At 40.2% G+C, this 18,138-nt stretch overlaps 1 protein-coding gene across 11 annotated transcripts in view; it reads right to left on the reverse strand.

Annotated features, from left to right (window-relative positions):
* LMBR1 (limb development membrane protein 1) overlaps positions 1–18,138 on the reverse strand; it is a 152,699-nt gene that overhangs the window by 78,092 nt on the left and 56,469 nt on the right. For 9 of the 11 annotated variants that reach the window (XM_045053070.1, XM_023250807.2, XM_045053066.1 and 6 more), the window contains one exon: positions 9,521–9,624. The exons of 1 other annotated variant lie outside the window; for it this stretch is intronic. In XM_045053070.1, the coding sequence (XP_044909005.1) occupies positions 9,521–9,624 (104 nt within the window). Of the gene's footprint in view, positions 1–9,520; positions 9,625–15,557; positions 15,673–18,138 lie in introns of all 11 variants that reach the window. One more of the 11 variants, XM_045053069.1, reaches the window with a different exon arrangement.

Consider the following 18,138-nt stretch of genomic DNA (forward strand, 5'->3'; position numbering starts at 1 on the left):
GACCACCGGGAGAGGCCACAGATGCCACCTACAAGTGAGAAGAGGGCTTCCTGGCAGAATACCACATGAAGACAGGAGGCCATGAAAGCACCTGGGAGGGGGCGCCTAGGGGGCTCAGTCCATTAAGCGTCGGACTTCGGCTCAGGTCATGAGCTCATGGCTTGTGGGTTCGAGCCCCTCATCAGGCTCTGCACTGACGCTCAGAGCCTGGAGCCTGCTTCAGATTCTGTCTCCCTCTCTCACTCTGCCCCTCCCCCGCTCATGCTCCATCTCTCTCTCTCTCTCTCTCTCTCTCTAAGAATAAACACTAAACAAATTTCTCTTTTAATTTAAAAAAAAGAAAGGAGATAAGCTGCACAGTACTATTAAGAAAACAATAGCTGAAAGGCAGTGTATGGATGTTACTTTGTATAGGAATAAAAGTAGAGACAGAAAAAATAGGACAGTAAAAATCCAAGTAAGAAATGATGAAGCCTGAACTAAGGTAATGGCAAAAGGAGAAGAAGGGCATTCAGAATGCTTACTCAGAAGTTACTCAGAACCCTGGAATACACTAAGTCCTTACTACACATTAAGTTAGTTACTTTATTGCATCTCTTCTAAAAAAATAAATCAGAAGTATAATTTAATTCTGGGCATTTTAGAGGGAACTAAGATCATTAAAACAACACAAATTTTTCAGATAACTCAAAAAAGTTTAAAAACTTTTTTAAGCTCTTCACCAGTCTGTTTTAAAAATCAACTGCTTATAATAAAAAGTAATACTCATTAGTCAATGTGGAGGAGAAACATTAAGTATCAAGTAATCTCAACTAAAATATAAAAGTGTACAAATATTTAAATCTAGCATTCTAAACAACCTCAGATGTCTTCTTTGTGTTCTAAAAAAGATAACAGGAAATGTTTTCTATGAAACTGATGGTTTCAGTACACTTAATTCTAACTTTTTCTTGTGTTGATATAGCCTTATTTTTTCAGTTTTTGCTCGCTAATCCTACTTTTATCACTAAAAGGACATATATTTATATATACATACTTCTAACAATTCAGTGCTTTAAAATTCAATCATTCTAGAACAGCAAGAACTTGCCTTTCTAGAAGGGAACTTATTTGCTTGCCAGAAAGTGTACAAACCAATAAATTCTTAAGTAACATAACTGTTAATGACTTCAGCTTTAAAGAAAAGTAGATATATCACAACCTAAAATATTCCCTAATGCCAAAGCTATCAAACAATTCTACTGCCTCTGATTTATCTGAATACACAACTTTTATTTCTGGTACAAACGGACCAAATAAACGGGTTGATAAAGTAATATACCAAGTTTCAGCTATGTACTGGCAAACATTTCACAGAGATCAAAAGAGTAACACTGTGTCATGCTGAATAAATGACTTCATAGACAAATAAGTCTAAGTGCCACAGAGATTTTAATAGTCCAAACTCCAGTCGTCCTACGTACCTGTGGGTGTGTGCCCTACGTGCTGTAACCACATAGCAGCTCTCTAGTCAACACGAAAGCAGACATTCATTTTACTTTCAAATAAAGTTTATTGTAAACAAGGGAAGACAGTTTTCAAGTCCCCCCAAAAACAGTTTCGGAAAAGAGACTCTAATTGACAATAATTATTTCCGTAACATTGTTTCGTGAATACTGGAAGTAATAAGGCCAGTTTACTTAAAAGTATGATTACTTTGAGGCGCCTGGGTGGCTCGGTCGGTTGAGCATCCGACTCTTGATTTCGGCTCACGTCATGATCATCCCAGCGTTGTGAGATCAAGCCCCGCATCAGGCTCTGCGCTGAGTGTGGAGTCTGCTTAAGGTTCTCTCTCGCTCCCTCTGCCCCTCCCCCACTTGCACATGCTCTCTCTCTCTCTCTCTCTCTCTCTCTAAGACAAAAAAATCCAAAGTATAATTACTTTAAAATCTGAACCTGATTATTTTTTATTTTCTCCGTACCAAAACTTTTCCCTCATTTAATAAAGAAGGAATTAGCTAATGATTTAATCATCATGTAAGACACAGTGAGGCACTAGTTAATAATTTAATCATCATATAAGGTTTGAGGTTTAGTTACCTACTAAACATCTTGCCTATTTTTTATACTGTTATAAAGGAATTTCTATCTCAAAAAGTAAATAAATAAAGCTATGTCAGCACCACCACAATTTCTTAGATGTAGCTTTGCTATCATCCATAAAAAATAATCCTCCACAAATCTTCCTGAAGTTTCAAATCAACTTTCACGTAGCTGGTACATTTCAGCCCCTGGTGGTCACGGCTGCTCCTCCTGTATCTCAAGTACTTCCCAAATGTCCCAGGTGAGGTCAACAAGCCCCTCGGCAACCCCACAGCGAGGTAGGTACTGCCGGCCCCTTTACAGACGCAGACACCAAGAAACATGCCCAAAGTCCCAGGTCGGGAAGGAGACGAGACCGGATTTAAGGCAGGTCTTCTAAATGCCGAAGCTCACAATCTGTCCACCATACTCTTATGCAGAGAGAGAGAGAGAATCTAGCCTTGAAGTGGAAATCTCTCCTGTTTTGATAAACGGAGGGAAAGACTGCTGTATAACGGTCCACGTTATCACGCCATCACAAAGTATATGGGAACTGAGTGTACCTCTTAAAAATACAGCTGCTATTTAACAATACCAGATACTGCTACTGAAATTATCATGTAGGTCCCTCCAACACGCAACTGTACTGAGAACGGTGACAAAATCAAGACCGTTTCATGAACTAAATGATTGTTAATTCAAACTCTTTACAAACTCAATTTTTAAAGGAAGTATATTCTTTTCCTCAAAATAACACTTTCATGCATCTTTCTCTGACATCCCGTAACCCACGCCTTTTACAGTAGTTTAACAATTCCAAAACGAATCCCAAGGATAACAACGCTACCCGAATCGAATGTTTTAAAAATAATCATTCCTCCCCATGTTGTTTCTATGGGGAAAAATTAGTGCTCCCCAACTGGGGGAGGGCAGAGGAATTCTATTAATAAATTACTGAATGATTTTTTTTCTTGAAGGTGTTGGGAAAATCAAATTAACACATAACAATAGTTAGTGAGATATGAGTCCATTTTCTGTAATAAACACCAAGATCAAAACGCACCCAAGGTAAATTTCCTTGCAAGGTTTCCCAGCAGGAGTCTTCCTTTTTGTATGTGATTTCCTCTCACCCACAAAAACCAGGCCAAAGACGCGCATGTGCCGCTAACACTAAGCAGCACTTCCTTATTCACTCATGTCCAACAATTTATGGATGATCAGTGGCAAAAACGAGCAAAAATAATGAAAGAACGCAATGAAAGCTCTCTGAGACCACGCTGGACTTCCTACTCATTTCTGTGTCTCTTTAAGACGGAGGCCTGAGACAAATTAGCCACTGGGGGGAAAAAGTCATCTGGTCATAAAATACAGTACAAGGTCACTTTTATGTAAGTTTGCCAAAAGGGACATAAACCAGGACAATTTCACACTGTGACACAGGATAGAAACACATGGAACGACCTCGGCCCCTCCTGCACTGTGCTGTCACAGCGCTCAGCTTTATAGGCCTTCCCAGCACCGGCACCCGGCTCTTTGCTGCCACCTGGTCAGTCTAATTAGCTAAGAAAGGAAGTTACCTCAAATTTTGTACTTTTTGCTTTGATTATCAAGCACTCCGTTTGAAGTTATAGGAGTCAACCTCTTAATCCTACAGACCGTGTGCTATGCTCTGGACATTTCGGGATGTCTGGATAGCTTGGGTAATTGGTCAGGATGTTGCTGTCGCTTATGTTAAATTTTATGCCAAGACTCCAAATCAAAGATAGGCATTAAGGTGAGGCACAACGTAAAGTTACTCCCAGAAACATCTTTGGCGTGTGATTTCATCTGCCCCCGATTATATTTGTTCGCTGTCATTAACCTGTTGAGTTTTCTCCTCATAACCAAAAGTAAGATGTTAAAGCACAACATGAAACAAATATATTCCAAACTCCTATTTAAACGCCGGCCGGAGGGAGGTCAGACCTCCAGCGTTCACCTTGCAGTCGGCAAACATCTTCTGACACCATCCCGGATAATCCAGGGGTCTCTCCGAGGCAGGGCGGGAAGAGAAAAACCACACAGCGGATCTGAGGTGTGAGAGGAAGAGTAGCGCCGGGGCCCCCACACCCTGGACTCTGCCACACGACCGCGGGACCAAGACGCAAACCGCGGAGAGACACGTCCACAAAACACAGCGCCCAGCAGACGCACCCTTCTTGTCAGGGCTGAAACCAACAGTCAGACGCAAGCACAGGAAGTCAACACGCACGAGCATAGAAAATGTGCAGCACGGTACACACAGGTGACTGCGAATAATACAGATCCGATGAACATTTAAGTGCTAACAGTAAGTTCGAGTTCCAAGATAAAAGTTACCGTCTTACTTAAATTTAAAAATTGCTGTATTAAAGCCATTTACGTTCTCCTACCGTCGAGAATGTAAAGAATGGGAATAGCGAGGAGATGGTCCTAATAAAATAGAAACATGCACCACAGTAAGGAGGGAGAAGAAAGGCTTATTTAAGGCCCTTAAAAGGACACGGTCAACCCCCCAGGCCTAAAATGTCCTGTTTGAATTAACATAGTGGTTTAATTAAAAACTAAGTAGAGAATTCTGCTTAATTTGATTTTCAATTCAAGCTCTGCATCCGCCCGTGGCTAGTGGCCAATTTCCGCGTCTCGGCACAATATGCAAGGGGCGGTTTTAAAATCGATTGCCCAGGGGAATCAATGGGAGTACGGCGGAGCCATATGCCGTTCGGGGACTCCACCAGACTTAGACATAGTAAAACAGCACCAGGAGGGTGGCCAAAGGAATAAAAAGGAAATTTAACTTAACCATATTTCAAGTTTGTCATGACTCGAATCACTCTGCTCAATCTACCAATTAGAAGCGTTTTCCAAGCCCTCTCCGATATCCCTTCGGAACGAGCTGCGTCCAGGATAACCAATGAGCACAGAGCTTTAGAGGATACGCACACACACAAAGGAATACACTTGCTAGCCAGCTGTGTCAAACATGCCAGTGACCGTCTGTGATGCGTTCGCTTCAGTGAGGCAGCAGTTACAGTCGGGACACAGGCAACAACACCGTGTAAAGAATGACAGGTCTCCACAGACGTTATGTAGAACGTGCACTAGGAAACTCCTGTGATCTCATGTTACAGAAAGGCTTAATAACGAAGGGTTTAAACACATACTGCACACATTGAAGGCTGAACTGTGCAATGCTAATAACCCTTGCAGTTTTCACGCAATTGATTTTTTTAAGTTTGTTTATTTATTTTGACGGGGGAGTGGCAGAGAGGGAGAGAGAAAATACAAAGCACGCTCTGCACTGTCAGCTCGGAGTCTGAGACGGGGCTCGGTCTCATGAACCGTGACATCACAACCTGAGGCCGAAATCAACAGCTAGTTGCCCAACTGACTGAGCCGCCCAGATGCCCCACACGTAATTGATTGTAAACTGAAAAATACGAATCTTTCAAACAACACAATTACCTTAATTTTAAAGTTTCTAAACAATTCTAATAGAGTCTAGAATGCACCTTATCTTTAAGCAGGTCTGATTTTGCTTTAGTCCAGGCCATTTCAAAATGGGAAAAATAATCTGTAACCTTAAAACCACCCAAGATCATATGTAAATAATTAAGAGCTGACTGTACCATATTCCATAGAACATTTATTAGTGAAACGCATTAAGCTCTAGAATAATGGCAATAATGGCTAACATATCCTGGGTTATGTGTTTTACATGAATAGTCTCCCCTCATTTAATCCCTTAAATAATACAGTCAGGGAACCATCATTACTATACCCATTTTACAGAAAGAAACCCTGAGGCCTAGAGGAGAAAACCAGCTGAGACAATGAGCCCTAGGGCAAATCTAAATCTGCTCACTTTAGCCCTCTCACCTGCAATCTCTCTTCCACAGGCCCCTTCTCTTCGGTGCACAAAGAGCAGAATTATTCTGTCTCTTCCTCCCCCCAGGCTACACCCCATCTCCCTCCCTTCTCTAACAGCTTTAAAGACCAACTTCTTAATTTGGTTCCTACAACTCCCATTCATGATCCAACTACCCAAGTCAGACAAATGGCACCCGACCATCCGAGCTCTGCCTCCCTGCCCTCCTTTCAAGCCTCTGCTGAGTTTGCTGGTCATGTCGACTGTCCCCTACAGACATCCAGCACATCAGTCCCCGCTGAGATCACAAAACGGAGCTGGTGATCAAGAGGGATTCTGAGAAGACTAACGTAGTCAAAGATGCACTTAGAAAAAAATATTCTTTTGAGTGTGTACAGGAGACCAGAAGTAAAAAACTTAGAGGAAAGAATGCTGTGCAATTGTAGGTGTGAAGCATCTTCAGTTACCTTCTTAATCCTTCCTCAAGCTGCTTCTCCCCTCTGACCTTAGTTTGTGAGAGGCAACAAGAGAACAGTGACATGTCACTGGGGTTTGTGTCCGTTTTTTCTAATTCTAGAGATAGTTGGTAATTCTGCTCCAATAACTTTAGCCACGACCCTCTTTGAGCCACGGCCCTCTTTGAGGGAGGAAGATAATTTGGAGACAAGGGGTCTGTCCACACTACCCACTGTTTTTTAAAATAACCTATGTAATGGACAACTAGAGTTTTATAGAAAGTATAAATTAGGTAAAGACATCAATAATGCCAAATATGAAAATACATTCAACACTGAGCTTTACCAGTTGTTTTTGTACGTGGCAAGATTACACAGGAGACAGAGATGGGAAGAAAGAACAATCTGCATATTTACAGCAACATCAACAGAGCGAGGTTAATGGCACGCGCCGAAACGCTGTTACCAGAACGAGGTGCGTGACTGATTCAGTATGGTGACATCTCTACAAAACACAGCGCTTCCCATCGTGTGGTGCGTGTACTCCTTCCCTCAGTGACATATGTTTCAACTCTGACATGTGTATTTGTCTCCATACTTAAATAAAACAGTAGACGCGAACATCTTTTTCAAAATCCTTTGCCAACTCCCTGTCATCTGTAGCACAAAATGCAAACCAACTGGCAGAGAGAAGAACCGAGCCCTTCAGAACTGGACCCCAACAAGCTTCCGCGCACCCTGATCTCTCCCCAACTCTCCATTCTTGAGCTAAGTGTCCGCATTCCCTCAATTCAGTCACAGTGCGTGCCTCCGCTCAAGCCAGGGGCGCCACATTCCAGCAGCAGCCTGCTCGTCCGTCAAGACTCAGCTCAAGTGCGGGCTGACTCCTCCGGCCAAAAGCCTTCCCCAGTTCCCGAGGCGAATGGAGACCCCGCTCCTCTCGGCGCCTCCCCTTGCGGCTGGCGGTCTAAAAGTTCATGGGGCTGCATCTGTTTGTTCACACCGTTTCTTCCTCCCTCTGTCTATCCCTTGGAGGCAGAAGCCCTGTCTTTTCAGTCCTGTCCCCAGCAAGGCCCTACAGTAGTAGCACAGTGACTACTGCTCAGTAGGTGCTGAGTAAAACTCTGCTGAATGAAGGAAAAGCCATCAAAAGCTTTGGCTCTAAAATTATACAGAAATTGCTTTCTCAAGTGTCTCAATGACATCACTTCCTCTCGATGTTCATTCCTACCAGCCCTCTTCAACGTAATAGTTTACATTCCATTTTGATCGCGGTACCTTTACTAAACACAAAATCAACTGTGACTTTGCAGCTTCAAACTATTAAAGTATGGAATAACATCTGGAAAGCAGAAAGGTGCATCCACGAAAATGACACTTTATCGCCTCTCAGTGACTCCTTCCTGGTACCCTTCAACACACAAACCTAAAAAGTGTGGCACTTAAGGTTTAAAATCAGAAGACTCGGGGTGCCTGGGTGGCTCAGTCGGTTAAGCGTTCGACTTCGGCTCAGGTCATGATCTCGAGGTTCGTGAGTTCAAGCCCCGCGTCAGGCTCTGTGCTGACAGCTCAGAGCCTGGAGCCTGTTTCAGATTCTGTGTCTCCCTCTCTCTCTGACCCTCCCCCGTTCATGCTCTGTCGGTCTCTGTCTCAAAAATAAATAAACATTAAAAAAATAAAATAAATAAAATAAAATAAAATAAAATAAAATAAAATAAAATCAGAAGACTCATCAAAATGTTAGACTAAACAGTTTCATTCCTAAGAAACTACAAAAAGTTATATGAAATAAAAAGTAATAAAAATTCACTTTACAGCTTTCCTTGCCAAATTCATTTAATTGGCGTTATAGTATTGTTCAACAACAAGATGCATAGGCATACTTCCACTTCATCTATCACAATACAAACAGAACTAACCACTTAAAAAGGCATAATGTGTCTATAAATAAACTGTAATGCAAGAACTCACTTTTGCCAAGAAGTATTAACTATTTAAATCTTTGTATTGTATTCCAAATGTCTATAGCAAAGAACTCCACAAGCTATAAACAGAAATATCATTCTTTCCATTTTAAAATGTTATTTTCAAAGACAGCTGAAGTTATTACCACCGATACGGTCTCGACTAATTATTTAAGATGCAGTCTCTTGGGGCGCCTGGGGAGCTCAACTGGTCAAGCGTCTGACTCTTGATTTCAGCTCAGGTCATGATCTCACGGTTTTTGAGTTGAAGCCCTGTGTCAGGTTCTGTGCTGACAGTGCGGAGCCTGCTTGGGATTCTCTCTCTCCCCTCTCTTTCTGCCCCTCTCCTGCTTGCTCTCTCTCTCTCTCAAAATAAATGAATAAATTAAAAAAAAAAAAAGATGAAAGTCTCTTGTTTTGCTCTTTCGTAATCTCTCACATTCACTAAGATCAGTAACTCACAGTCTTGGGAATTTGACTATCTAAAGGAGCATGTTGGATTCTATAGCATGCTACTGTCTGAAAAAAACTGGAAGTGAAGTAACTTTTACATCAAGATATGTTTTAAGACCTTAAGATTTCATGTCATTCCTTTTTATTTTTTTTTAATGTTTATTTATTTTTGACACAGAGAGAGAGAGAGAGAGAGCATGAACGGGGGGAGGGACAGAGAGAGAGAGGGAGACACAGAATCCAAAGCAGGCTCAGGCTCTGAGCTGTCAGCACAGAGCCCGACGCGGGGCTCGAACTCACAGACCACGAGATCATGACCTGAGCTGAAGTTGGACGCCCAACGGACTGAGCCCCCCAGGCGTCCCTTATGTCATTTTTAAACTAAATGAGAGCCTAAGAACAGCTATGTTGTCAGCTTTATTCCCTACAAACAAGTATTCTACCACGTTTGCACATACTATAAAAACATCCAAAAGTCAAAAGACAACTTCCTCCCTGTGGACACACAAGATCATTCAATATGCAATATTATTAATTCTATTGTTAGCATTATTAATATTAATAACACATTGCTATTATTACTAATTAAACTTTTTATATTTCAGTCAAATGGTTGTTCAAGCCCACTCTCACAAGTTTAACATGAATGACACATGCTTCTTAATTTGACAGATTTAATTCCAAAACATGATTCACTTTACCTTTTTCAGGCCAGCAAACCCCTCTGATTCCAGGAAGAAAAAGGCAAAGGGCATCAGCACAAATAAACAGAGGTTGGAAAAGAGGGAAGCAAGATTCCACAGACCTATAAAGAGGGAACAAAAAAAAGAAAGATTAGAGACAGGCCTTCAAAAAAAAAATGACTACGCTAAATTATGATATTAGTCAAAGATGCATACTTTTTAATAAAAATAAACATCAACTTGGAGAGTAGCCTAACAAATCACCTACGCTTAGAGATGAGAAAATAATTTCATATTTAAAAACACTTTTTAATGTTTATTTTTTTGAGAGAGACACAGAACACAAGAGGGGGAGGGGCAGAGAGAGAAGGAGACACAGAATCCGAAACAGGCTCCAGGCTCTGAGCTGTCAGCACAGAGCCTGACGTGGGGCTCCAACTCAACGAACTGCGATCATGACCTGAGCCCAAGTCCGATGCTTAACCGACTGAGCTACCCAGGAGCATCAATAAATTCATATTTAAAATTCGTGCAACTTTGTAACCTGTACCTATTAGGAGAAGCTAACACAGAAACTAGAAACATTCTTCCTTGTGTCCTAAACAAATTCACTAACGAGATGACAAATGCAGAGATCTAAGGATACAGTCTCTTCAGACACACTGGCACCTGAATATTTATAGGCACTAGTCTACACTGAACACTTAGCAAATGCCAGGTACTCTAGCAGACATTTTACATGCATAATATCATTTAAGTCAAGTCTGATAAAAACCCTAAATTAATAACTAGCATTTGCGGAGCCCTTCTGTGCCAAGCACTATTTTAAGTGATCTACTGGGATTATACAAACTCACGTACCCCTCACAGCAGCACCCCGACAGGACAGAGGCAGAGGCTGGCTAGCTACCTTGCCAAGGTTGCAGAGCCTGCCCCTGGCAGAGCTAATTCCTGGGATTTTTAAAAACCACCACAACTCGGAAGTGTTAGTAAGCAATTCTAAGTGGGGAAGAAAATGTAAGAGAGGTAGGCAAGCTCCTATCACTGTTTTCTGTTTTGGCACATTCTGTACTCTTTTTTTTTTTTAAGGTTTATTTATTTATCTATTTTGAGAGAGAGACAGAGCGAGAGAGAGAGAGAGAGTAGGGGAGGGGCAGGGAGAGAGGGAGAGAGAGGATCCCAACTCGGGGCTCAATCTCATAACCCTGAGATCATGACCTGAGCTGAAATCAAGAGTCAGATGCTTAACCAACTGAACCACCAGGCGCCCCACATTCTGTATTCTTCTACAGTCACAATAAAAAGCTACTGAAACTATAATGAAAACAGATTTAGAAAAAGAAGACTTTAAGTCTGTCTTTGGGATTATATGTGGCCAAATATCTTACACCGTTATACATCTTTTTTAGGTAAAACACTCAAATTTAAAAGTGATTTTCAGGGGCGCCTGGGTGGCGCAGTCGGTTAAGCGTCCGACTTCAGCCAGGTCACGATCTCGCGGTCCGTGAGTTCGAGCCCCGCGTCGGGCTCTGGGCTGATGGCTCAGAGCCTGGAGCCTGTTTCCGATTCTGTGTCTCCCTCTCTCTCTGCCCCTCCCCCGTTCATGCTCTGTCTCTCTCTGTCCCAAAAATAAATAAATGTTGAAAAAAAAAAATAATTAAAAGTGATTTTCAGGAGCACCTGGCTAGCTCAGTCAGTACGGCATGTGGCTCTTGATCTCAAGGTCGTGAGTTTGAGCCCCACGTTTGGTGTAGAGACTGCTTAAACAAATAAACTTAAAAAAATTTTTTTAATAAAATGGATTTTCAAAATAATGCCTATGGTATTTATAAAATCAAGAGTTAAAGATAAAATTATGCTAAGTATAAACTCAATCTATTGCCTGAAACTCTAATTCAGTGCTCTTGAACATAGGCGACTGATGTTCTTTCAACGACCTCATTTAGAAGGCACTGTCCCAGGCACTGGCAACACAGTAATGAACAAAACACAAACCCTCTGTTTTCACCAAAATATGGTATGGGCAGGGCGACTAGGGGGCTCAGGTCGGTGAAGCATCGACTCTTGATTTCAGCTCAGGTCAAGATCTCATGGTGCCTGAGATCAAGCCCCCCACGTTAGGCTCTGTGCTGGCATCACGGAACCTGCTTAAGATTCTCTCTCTTCTCTCTCTTTCCCTCTCCCGCTTGTGCTCCCACACATGCTCACTCTCTCTCAATTTAAGTAATCTTTAAAAATATATATATGGTATAGACAGTCTTTTCAGTCTCAGCCATTCTAACAGGTGCACAGCAGTGTCTCCTTACTGCTTTGATTTGCATTTCTCGGGGCACCTGAGTGGCTCAGTTGGTTAAGCGTCCAACTCTTCATTTGGGCTCAGGTCATGATCTCACCGTTCATGAGTCAAAGCCCCAAGTCAGGCTCTGCACTAACAGATCCTCTCTCTGCCCTTCCCCAGCTCATGTGTTCTCCCTCTCCCTCTCTCACACAAAATAAATAAACTTTAAAAAAAATACTTAATTTGCATTTCCCTAATCAATAAATAATGACGTGAACATCTTTATGAACTTATCAGTCATCCATTTCTATCTTCTTCGGTGAAAGTGTCTCTTCAAGTCTGTTGCTTACTGTTTCATTAGATTGTTTGTTTACTTACTATTGAGTTTGGCAAGCTCTTTATATACTCTGAATACAAGTCCTCTATCAGGCATATAATTTGCCGATATTTTAACCCCATCTGTAGATTGTCTTTTCACCCTTTTAAACAAGTATCTTTCAAAGAACAAAATTTCTTTTGACAAAGTCCAATTTATCAACTTTTTCTTTTACAGACCATGCTTTAGACAAGAAATTATGGTCTATCCCAGTCCCATAAAGACTTCCTCCTATGTTTCTTTCTACAGGGGTTACAGTTTTAAGATTTACATTTAGACCTACGATCCCTTTGAATCACTTTTTGTATATGGTGCCAGGTGTGGACTGAAGTTCAGTTTTTGTCTATGATTATCCAATTGCTCCAACACCATTTGTAGAAAAGATTACCCTTTTCCACCAAATCACCTTTGCACCTTCGTTGGAAGTAAATTGACAATATACGTGTAGATATATTCCTGGATCCTCTATTTCGTCAAGTCGATCTATTTATTGTTATGGTGATACCACACCATCTTGATTAATATGGCCTTAAAATAGTCTTCGAGTTGGGCAGTAAGTCTTCCAATTTTGTTATCTTTCAAAGTTGTTTTGGCTATCGTAAGTCCTTTGAATTCCCATCTGAATTTCAGATCAGGTTTTCAATTTCTACCCCCAAAACAGTGGGGGCAGGGTGAGGGGGGAGGGCTGCTAGGATTCTGAATGAGATTGCATTGAATCTACAGACCAATATGGGGAGAAGTGACATCTTAAACACTGTCTTCTGCTCAATGAACATGATATATCTCTCCATTTATTGTGGTATTCTTTAAGTTTTGTCAGCAGAGTTTTAATAGTGTATAGTATATAGGTCTCACACATCCCTAAATATATCATATTTCTGATGCTACTGTATACAAATGGCACCTGTTTTTTTTAACCAATTTCCAATTATTCATGGTTAGTACATATATAGAAATGCAACTGAGTTTTGTGTATTTATCATGTATCCTGCAACACTGTAAACTCATTGATTCTAATAGCTTTTTAATAATATATTCCATCACAATTTCTATATAGACAACCATCTCATCTGTTAATACAGCTTCACTTTTTCCTTTCCGACATCAATGTCCTTTATTTTCTAAAAATCACCAGAATTCAGAATACTGAATAGAAGTGGTGAGAGGGGATATCCTTGCCTTGTTTCTATTCTCAGGGAAACGCATTCAGTTTACTACTAAGCATGATGTTATCTGTAGGGTTTTTACAGATGCTCTTTACTAGGATGAAGAAATTCCCTTTCATGCCTAGTTTTTTTTATCAAAAATGGATGCTGAATTTTGCTCTTCTGCATGTACTGTGGTGACTTTTCTTTTTTAGCATTGGAATATGGTAAATTACATTGATTTTTCAAGTCATGATGTATTATCCTTTTCATATATCGTCACATTTGAGTTACTAAATTTTGTTTAGAACTTATGCATTTGCGTTCATGAGGGATACTGGTCTGTAGTTTTCTTTTCATGTAATGTCTGTCTGGTTTTGGAATCAGGGTAATGCTGGGCACAATGAATTAGTAAGTACTCCCTCAGTTTCAATTTGCTGAAAGAGCTTCTTCCTCAAATATTTGGTAGAAGTGACAGTTAAGTCTTCTTGGCCTAGAATTTTATTTGTGAGAATGTTTGTAACATTTCTACAATGTCTGACAGACTTTAGTAATTTCTGCCTTTCAAATTTTTCCATTTCTTAGAGAAATGTTGGGTTGTATTGGCATAAGGTGTTTACAATGTGCACTAATAACCCTTTTAATACCTGTAGAATCCATAGTGATGTCATCTCTCTCATTCTTGATATTGGTAATTGGTGTCTTTTTTTTGTTGTTCACCACTCTGGCTGCAGCTTTTATCAATTTAATTGATCTTCTCACTTTCTCTATTTTCCATTTCATTGATTTCTACTCTTATCTTTTTTTTTTTTTTACTTCCAATCTTCTTAATTTGGGATTCATTTCCTCTTCCTGGTTTCTTAAGGTGGAAATTGTGGGCACTGATTTGAGACCTTTTTTCTTTTCTGTTTCAGGCATTTTAGTACTATAAATTTTCATATGTTTTAAATGTTTATTAGTTCAAAGTACTTTCAAATTTCCCTTTCGATTTCTTCTTTGACCTACTAGTTATTTAGTTATCAAATAATTGAGGGATTGTCTATGTTTCTGTTCCTGGTTTCCAATTTAATTTCACAGTCATTAGAGAACATATTTTGTACGACTTAAATTCTTCTAAAAGTACTGAGACTAAATAGGCAAAGAATATGGGCTCTCCTGATAAATGTGCCTAGGGTACTTGAAAATAATGTATATTCTACTACTGTTGGGCAGAGGGTTCTATAAATGCAAAATTAGTTAGGCCAAATTAAGAGTGTTATTCAAATTTTCCATCTTGTTAATTTTTTTCCTAATTTGTTCTATCGATTATTAAAAAGAGAGTAGAGGGGCGCCTGGGTGGCTCAGTCGGTTGAGTGTCCGACTTCAGCTCAGGTTACGATCTCGCGGTCCGTGAGTTCGAGCCCCGCGTCGGGCTCTGGGCTGATGGCTCGGAGCCTGGAGCCTGCTTCCGATTCTGTGTCTCCCTCTCTCTCTGCCCCTCCCCCGTTCATGCTCTGTCTCTCTCTGTCTCAACAATAAATAAACGTAAAAAAAAAAAATTTAAAAAGAGAGTAGCAATAAATCTGAATAATACTATGATGTTGACTATTAATCCTTTCATTTCTGTAAGCTTTTCCTTCATGCATTTAATAGCTACTTATTAGGTAGATAAATGTTTATTATGTTTTGATAAATGAACTCCCTCATCATGATGAAATGATCTTATTTATGCCTAGCAAAATCGATACCTTTTTCTAATAATAATGTAACTATTCCACCTTTCTTTTTATTACAATTAGGATGGTATACCTTTTTTCTCCTATTGCTCCAAGCCTATTCATGCCTTTATATTAAAATGGGTTTTCTGTAGGCAGCACATACTTGAGTCTTTCCTTTTTATTCATTCTGACAATTTCTGCCTTTTTTTAAGATTTATTTATGTTTATTTTTAAGTAGTCTTTACACCCAACGTGGGACTCAAACTCACAACCCTAAAATCAAGAGTCGCATGCCCTTCCAGCTGAGCCAACCAGGCACTCCCAGTCTCTGCCCTTTAATTGGAGTGTTTAGACCATTAATGTTTACTGATATGGTCAGGTTTAAGTCTATCAGTTTGCTCTTTGTTTTCCATTTGTCCCATTTATCTTCCCTTTTTCTTCTTTTCCTGCGTGCCTTTGGATTAACTTTTTATGATTCCATTCTTTCTTACAGTTGCTTACTAACTCTCTTTGTTGAGCTATTTTAGGGTTATTTGCAGGTTTATCACATACACCTTACCTCATCACAATCTGCTTTCAAGTGATACACTACTTCATGTACAGAATAACCTTAAAAACAGTGTATTTCCATTTCTTTCCTTCTTCCTTTGTGCTATTGTTGTCATGCATTTTACCTGTGCAGATTATAAAATCACAATACATTACTATTTTTTAAACAGCCAATTATCTTTTTAAAAGACTTATATAATAAAAAGGGGCACTTGAATGGCTCAGTCAGTTGAGCATCCAACTGTAGCTCAGGTCACGATCTCACGGTTCATGAGTTCAAGCCCCACATCAGGCTCACTGATGTCAGCCCGTGAGCACAGAGCCCACTTCAGATTCTCTGTTGCTGTCTCTCTCGGTCCCTCCCCCGTTTACACTCTCTTTCAAAAACTAAATAACACATTTTTTTAAGACGCATAATAAAGAAAAACTTTCATATTTTACAACTGCCACTTCTAAAGTGCTCTTCATTCTGCTTTGTAGATTGAGATGTCTATCTCCTACCGATTTGCTTCTGCCTATAGGACTTCCCTTATTTTTTGTAGTATAGGTCTGCTGATGAATTTTTACCTTTTGTGTATCTGACACTGTCTTTACTTTGCCTTTGTTTTGGAAATATATCTTCACTAGATTGAGAACTAAGTTAGTAGGCTTTTTTCAGTGAAGATGCTCCACTGTCATCTGGCTTGCATTATTTCTTCCAAGAGATAAGCTGATTCTTACCATTGTTCCTCTGTACTTTCTATGTCTTCCTTTCTGAATGCTTTTAAGATTTTCTCTTTATCACAGGTTTTAACCAATTTGAAGCATCTTGGTATACTTTTCTTCATCTTTCTTGTGCATAAGGCTAGTTGAGCTTCTTAGATCAGGGTTTATAGTTTTCATCTAATCTTGAAATCTTTCAGTCATTACTTTTTCAAATATTTCTTCTTAATCCTCCCTTCTTTAAGGACATCAATTATATCGGGGTGCCTGGGTGGTTCAGTCGGTTAAGTGCTGGACTTCGGCTCAGGTCATGATCTCATGGTTCATGGGCTCAAGCCCCGCGTCAGGCTCTGTGCTGAAAGCTCAGAGTCTGGAGCCTGCTTCAGATTCTGTGTTTCCCTCTCTCTCTCTCTGCCCCTTCTTGGCTCTCTCTCTCTCTCTCGAAAATAAATAAATGCTAAAAAAAATTTTTTTAAAAAGAACATCAATTATATCACTGATACCCTGGTCAGTTTTTCAGTCATTTTTTTCCCCTCTGTGTCTTTCTTTTTTGAACAATTTTCTATGGCTATGTCTTCATGTTCACTAACCTCTTTTGCAATGTTGTCTCTTTTTATTCCATCCAATATATTTTCATGTCACACATTATAGGTTTAATTTCCAGAAGTCTGATTTGATTATTTTTATATATTCCCTGTCTCAATATGGTCCATCTCTCCTCTAGCTTCTGGAACATATGAGACAGGGTTATAAGAAATGCATTACCATTCTTATCTACCAATTCTGAATCTCTAACAATTGTGTGTGATTTATTTTCTCATCATTATGGGTTGTATTTTTCTGCTTTGTACTCAGCTACAGGCTCAAGGTAGGCAGAGCAACCCCCCAAAGATGTCCACATCTTAATCTCTAAAATCTGTGAATATGTTATAGTCCATGATTTATTAGTTTTCTAGGGCTGCTCTAACAAGGTACCACAAACTGCATAGCCTCTGCCAACAGAAATTTATTTTTTTTTCCAGAAATTTATTATCTCACAGTTCTGGAGGTTACAAGTCCAAAATCAAGGTATCAGTAGGGCTATATCTCTTCTGAAAGCTCTGGGGAAGCCTTTCCCTATCTCTTCTGGTAGCTGCATTCCTGGGCTTATATGTAGATGCATCACTCCAATCTCGACCTTCGGTTTCACGTGGCCTTCTTCATGTGTCTGTGCCTCTGTTTTATTTTCTTATAAGGATACTAGTAATTCGATCAGGGCTCACCCTAATCCAGTGTGACCTTATCTTCACTAATTACATCTGCAGACTTTATTTCCAAAGAAGGCCACATTCTGAGATCGTAAGCAGACATGATGGGGGAAGAGGGGCGCGCACAGGAGAGGGCCACTATTTGATCCGGCATATGTGCCAAAAAGACTGCAGATATATTCTTAAGGTTATGGACTTTAATACAGAGAGATAAAGGGAGCATCTCAGATTGGCCAGGTGGGTGCAACCTACCCAACTGGACCATTTAGAAGCAGAGAACTTTCTCGATCTGAAGTCAGAGAGAAGCAGCAGAAGGGTAAATCAGGGAGGAACTCAACCCACCTTTGCTGGAGGTGGGTCACATGGAAAACATAACAGGTGGGCAGCCTCTGGGGCAAAGACCAGCCACCTGGCATGAGATGGAGGGCTTCAGTCTTACAATCGCAAAGAACCAAATTCAGACCATAACCTGAATGAGCCTGGAAGCAAATTGTTCCCCAGAGCCTCCAAAAAGGAATGCAACCTTGTGAAAACCTTCATTTCAGCTTTCTTCCCCCCCAAAAAAGAACATGAGTTTAATAAGATCTTACTAAGAGAAACGTTGAAACTGAGAATGTGATAGCCCATTGAGTCTATCCATCT

The sequence above is a fragment of the Felis catus genome, chromosome A2 (assembly GCF_018350175.1).
Source record: "Felis catus isolate Fca126 chromosome A2, F.catus_Fca126_mat1.0, whole genome shotgun sequence".
NCBI classification, from domain to species: domain Eukaryota; kingdom Metazoa; phylum Chordata; class Mammalia; order Carnivora; family Felidae; genus Felis; species Felis catus.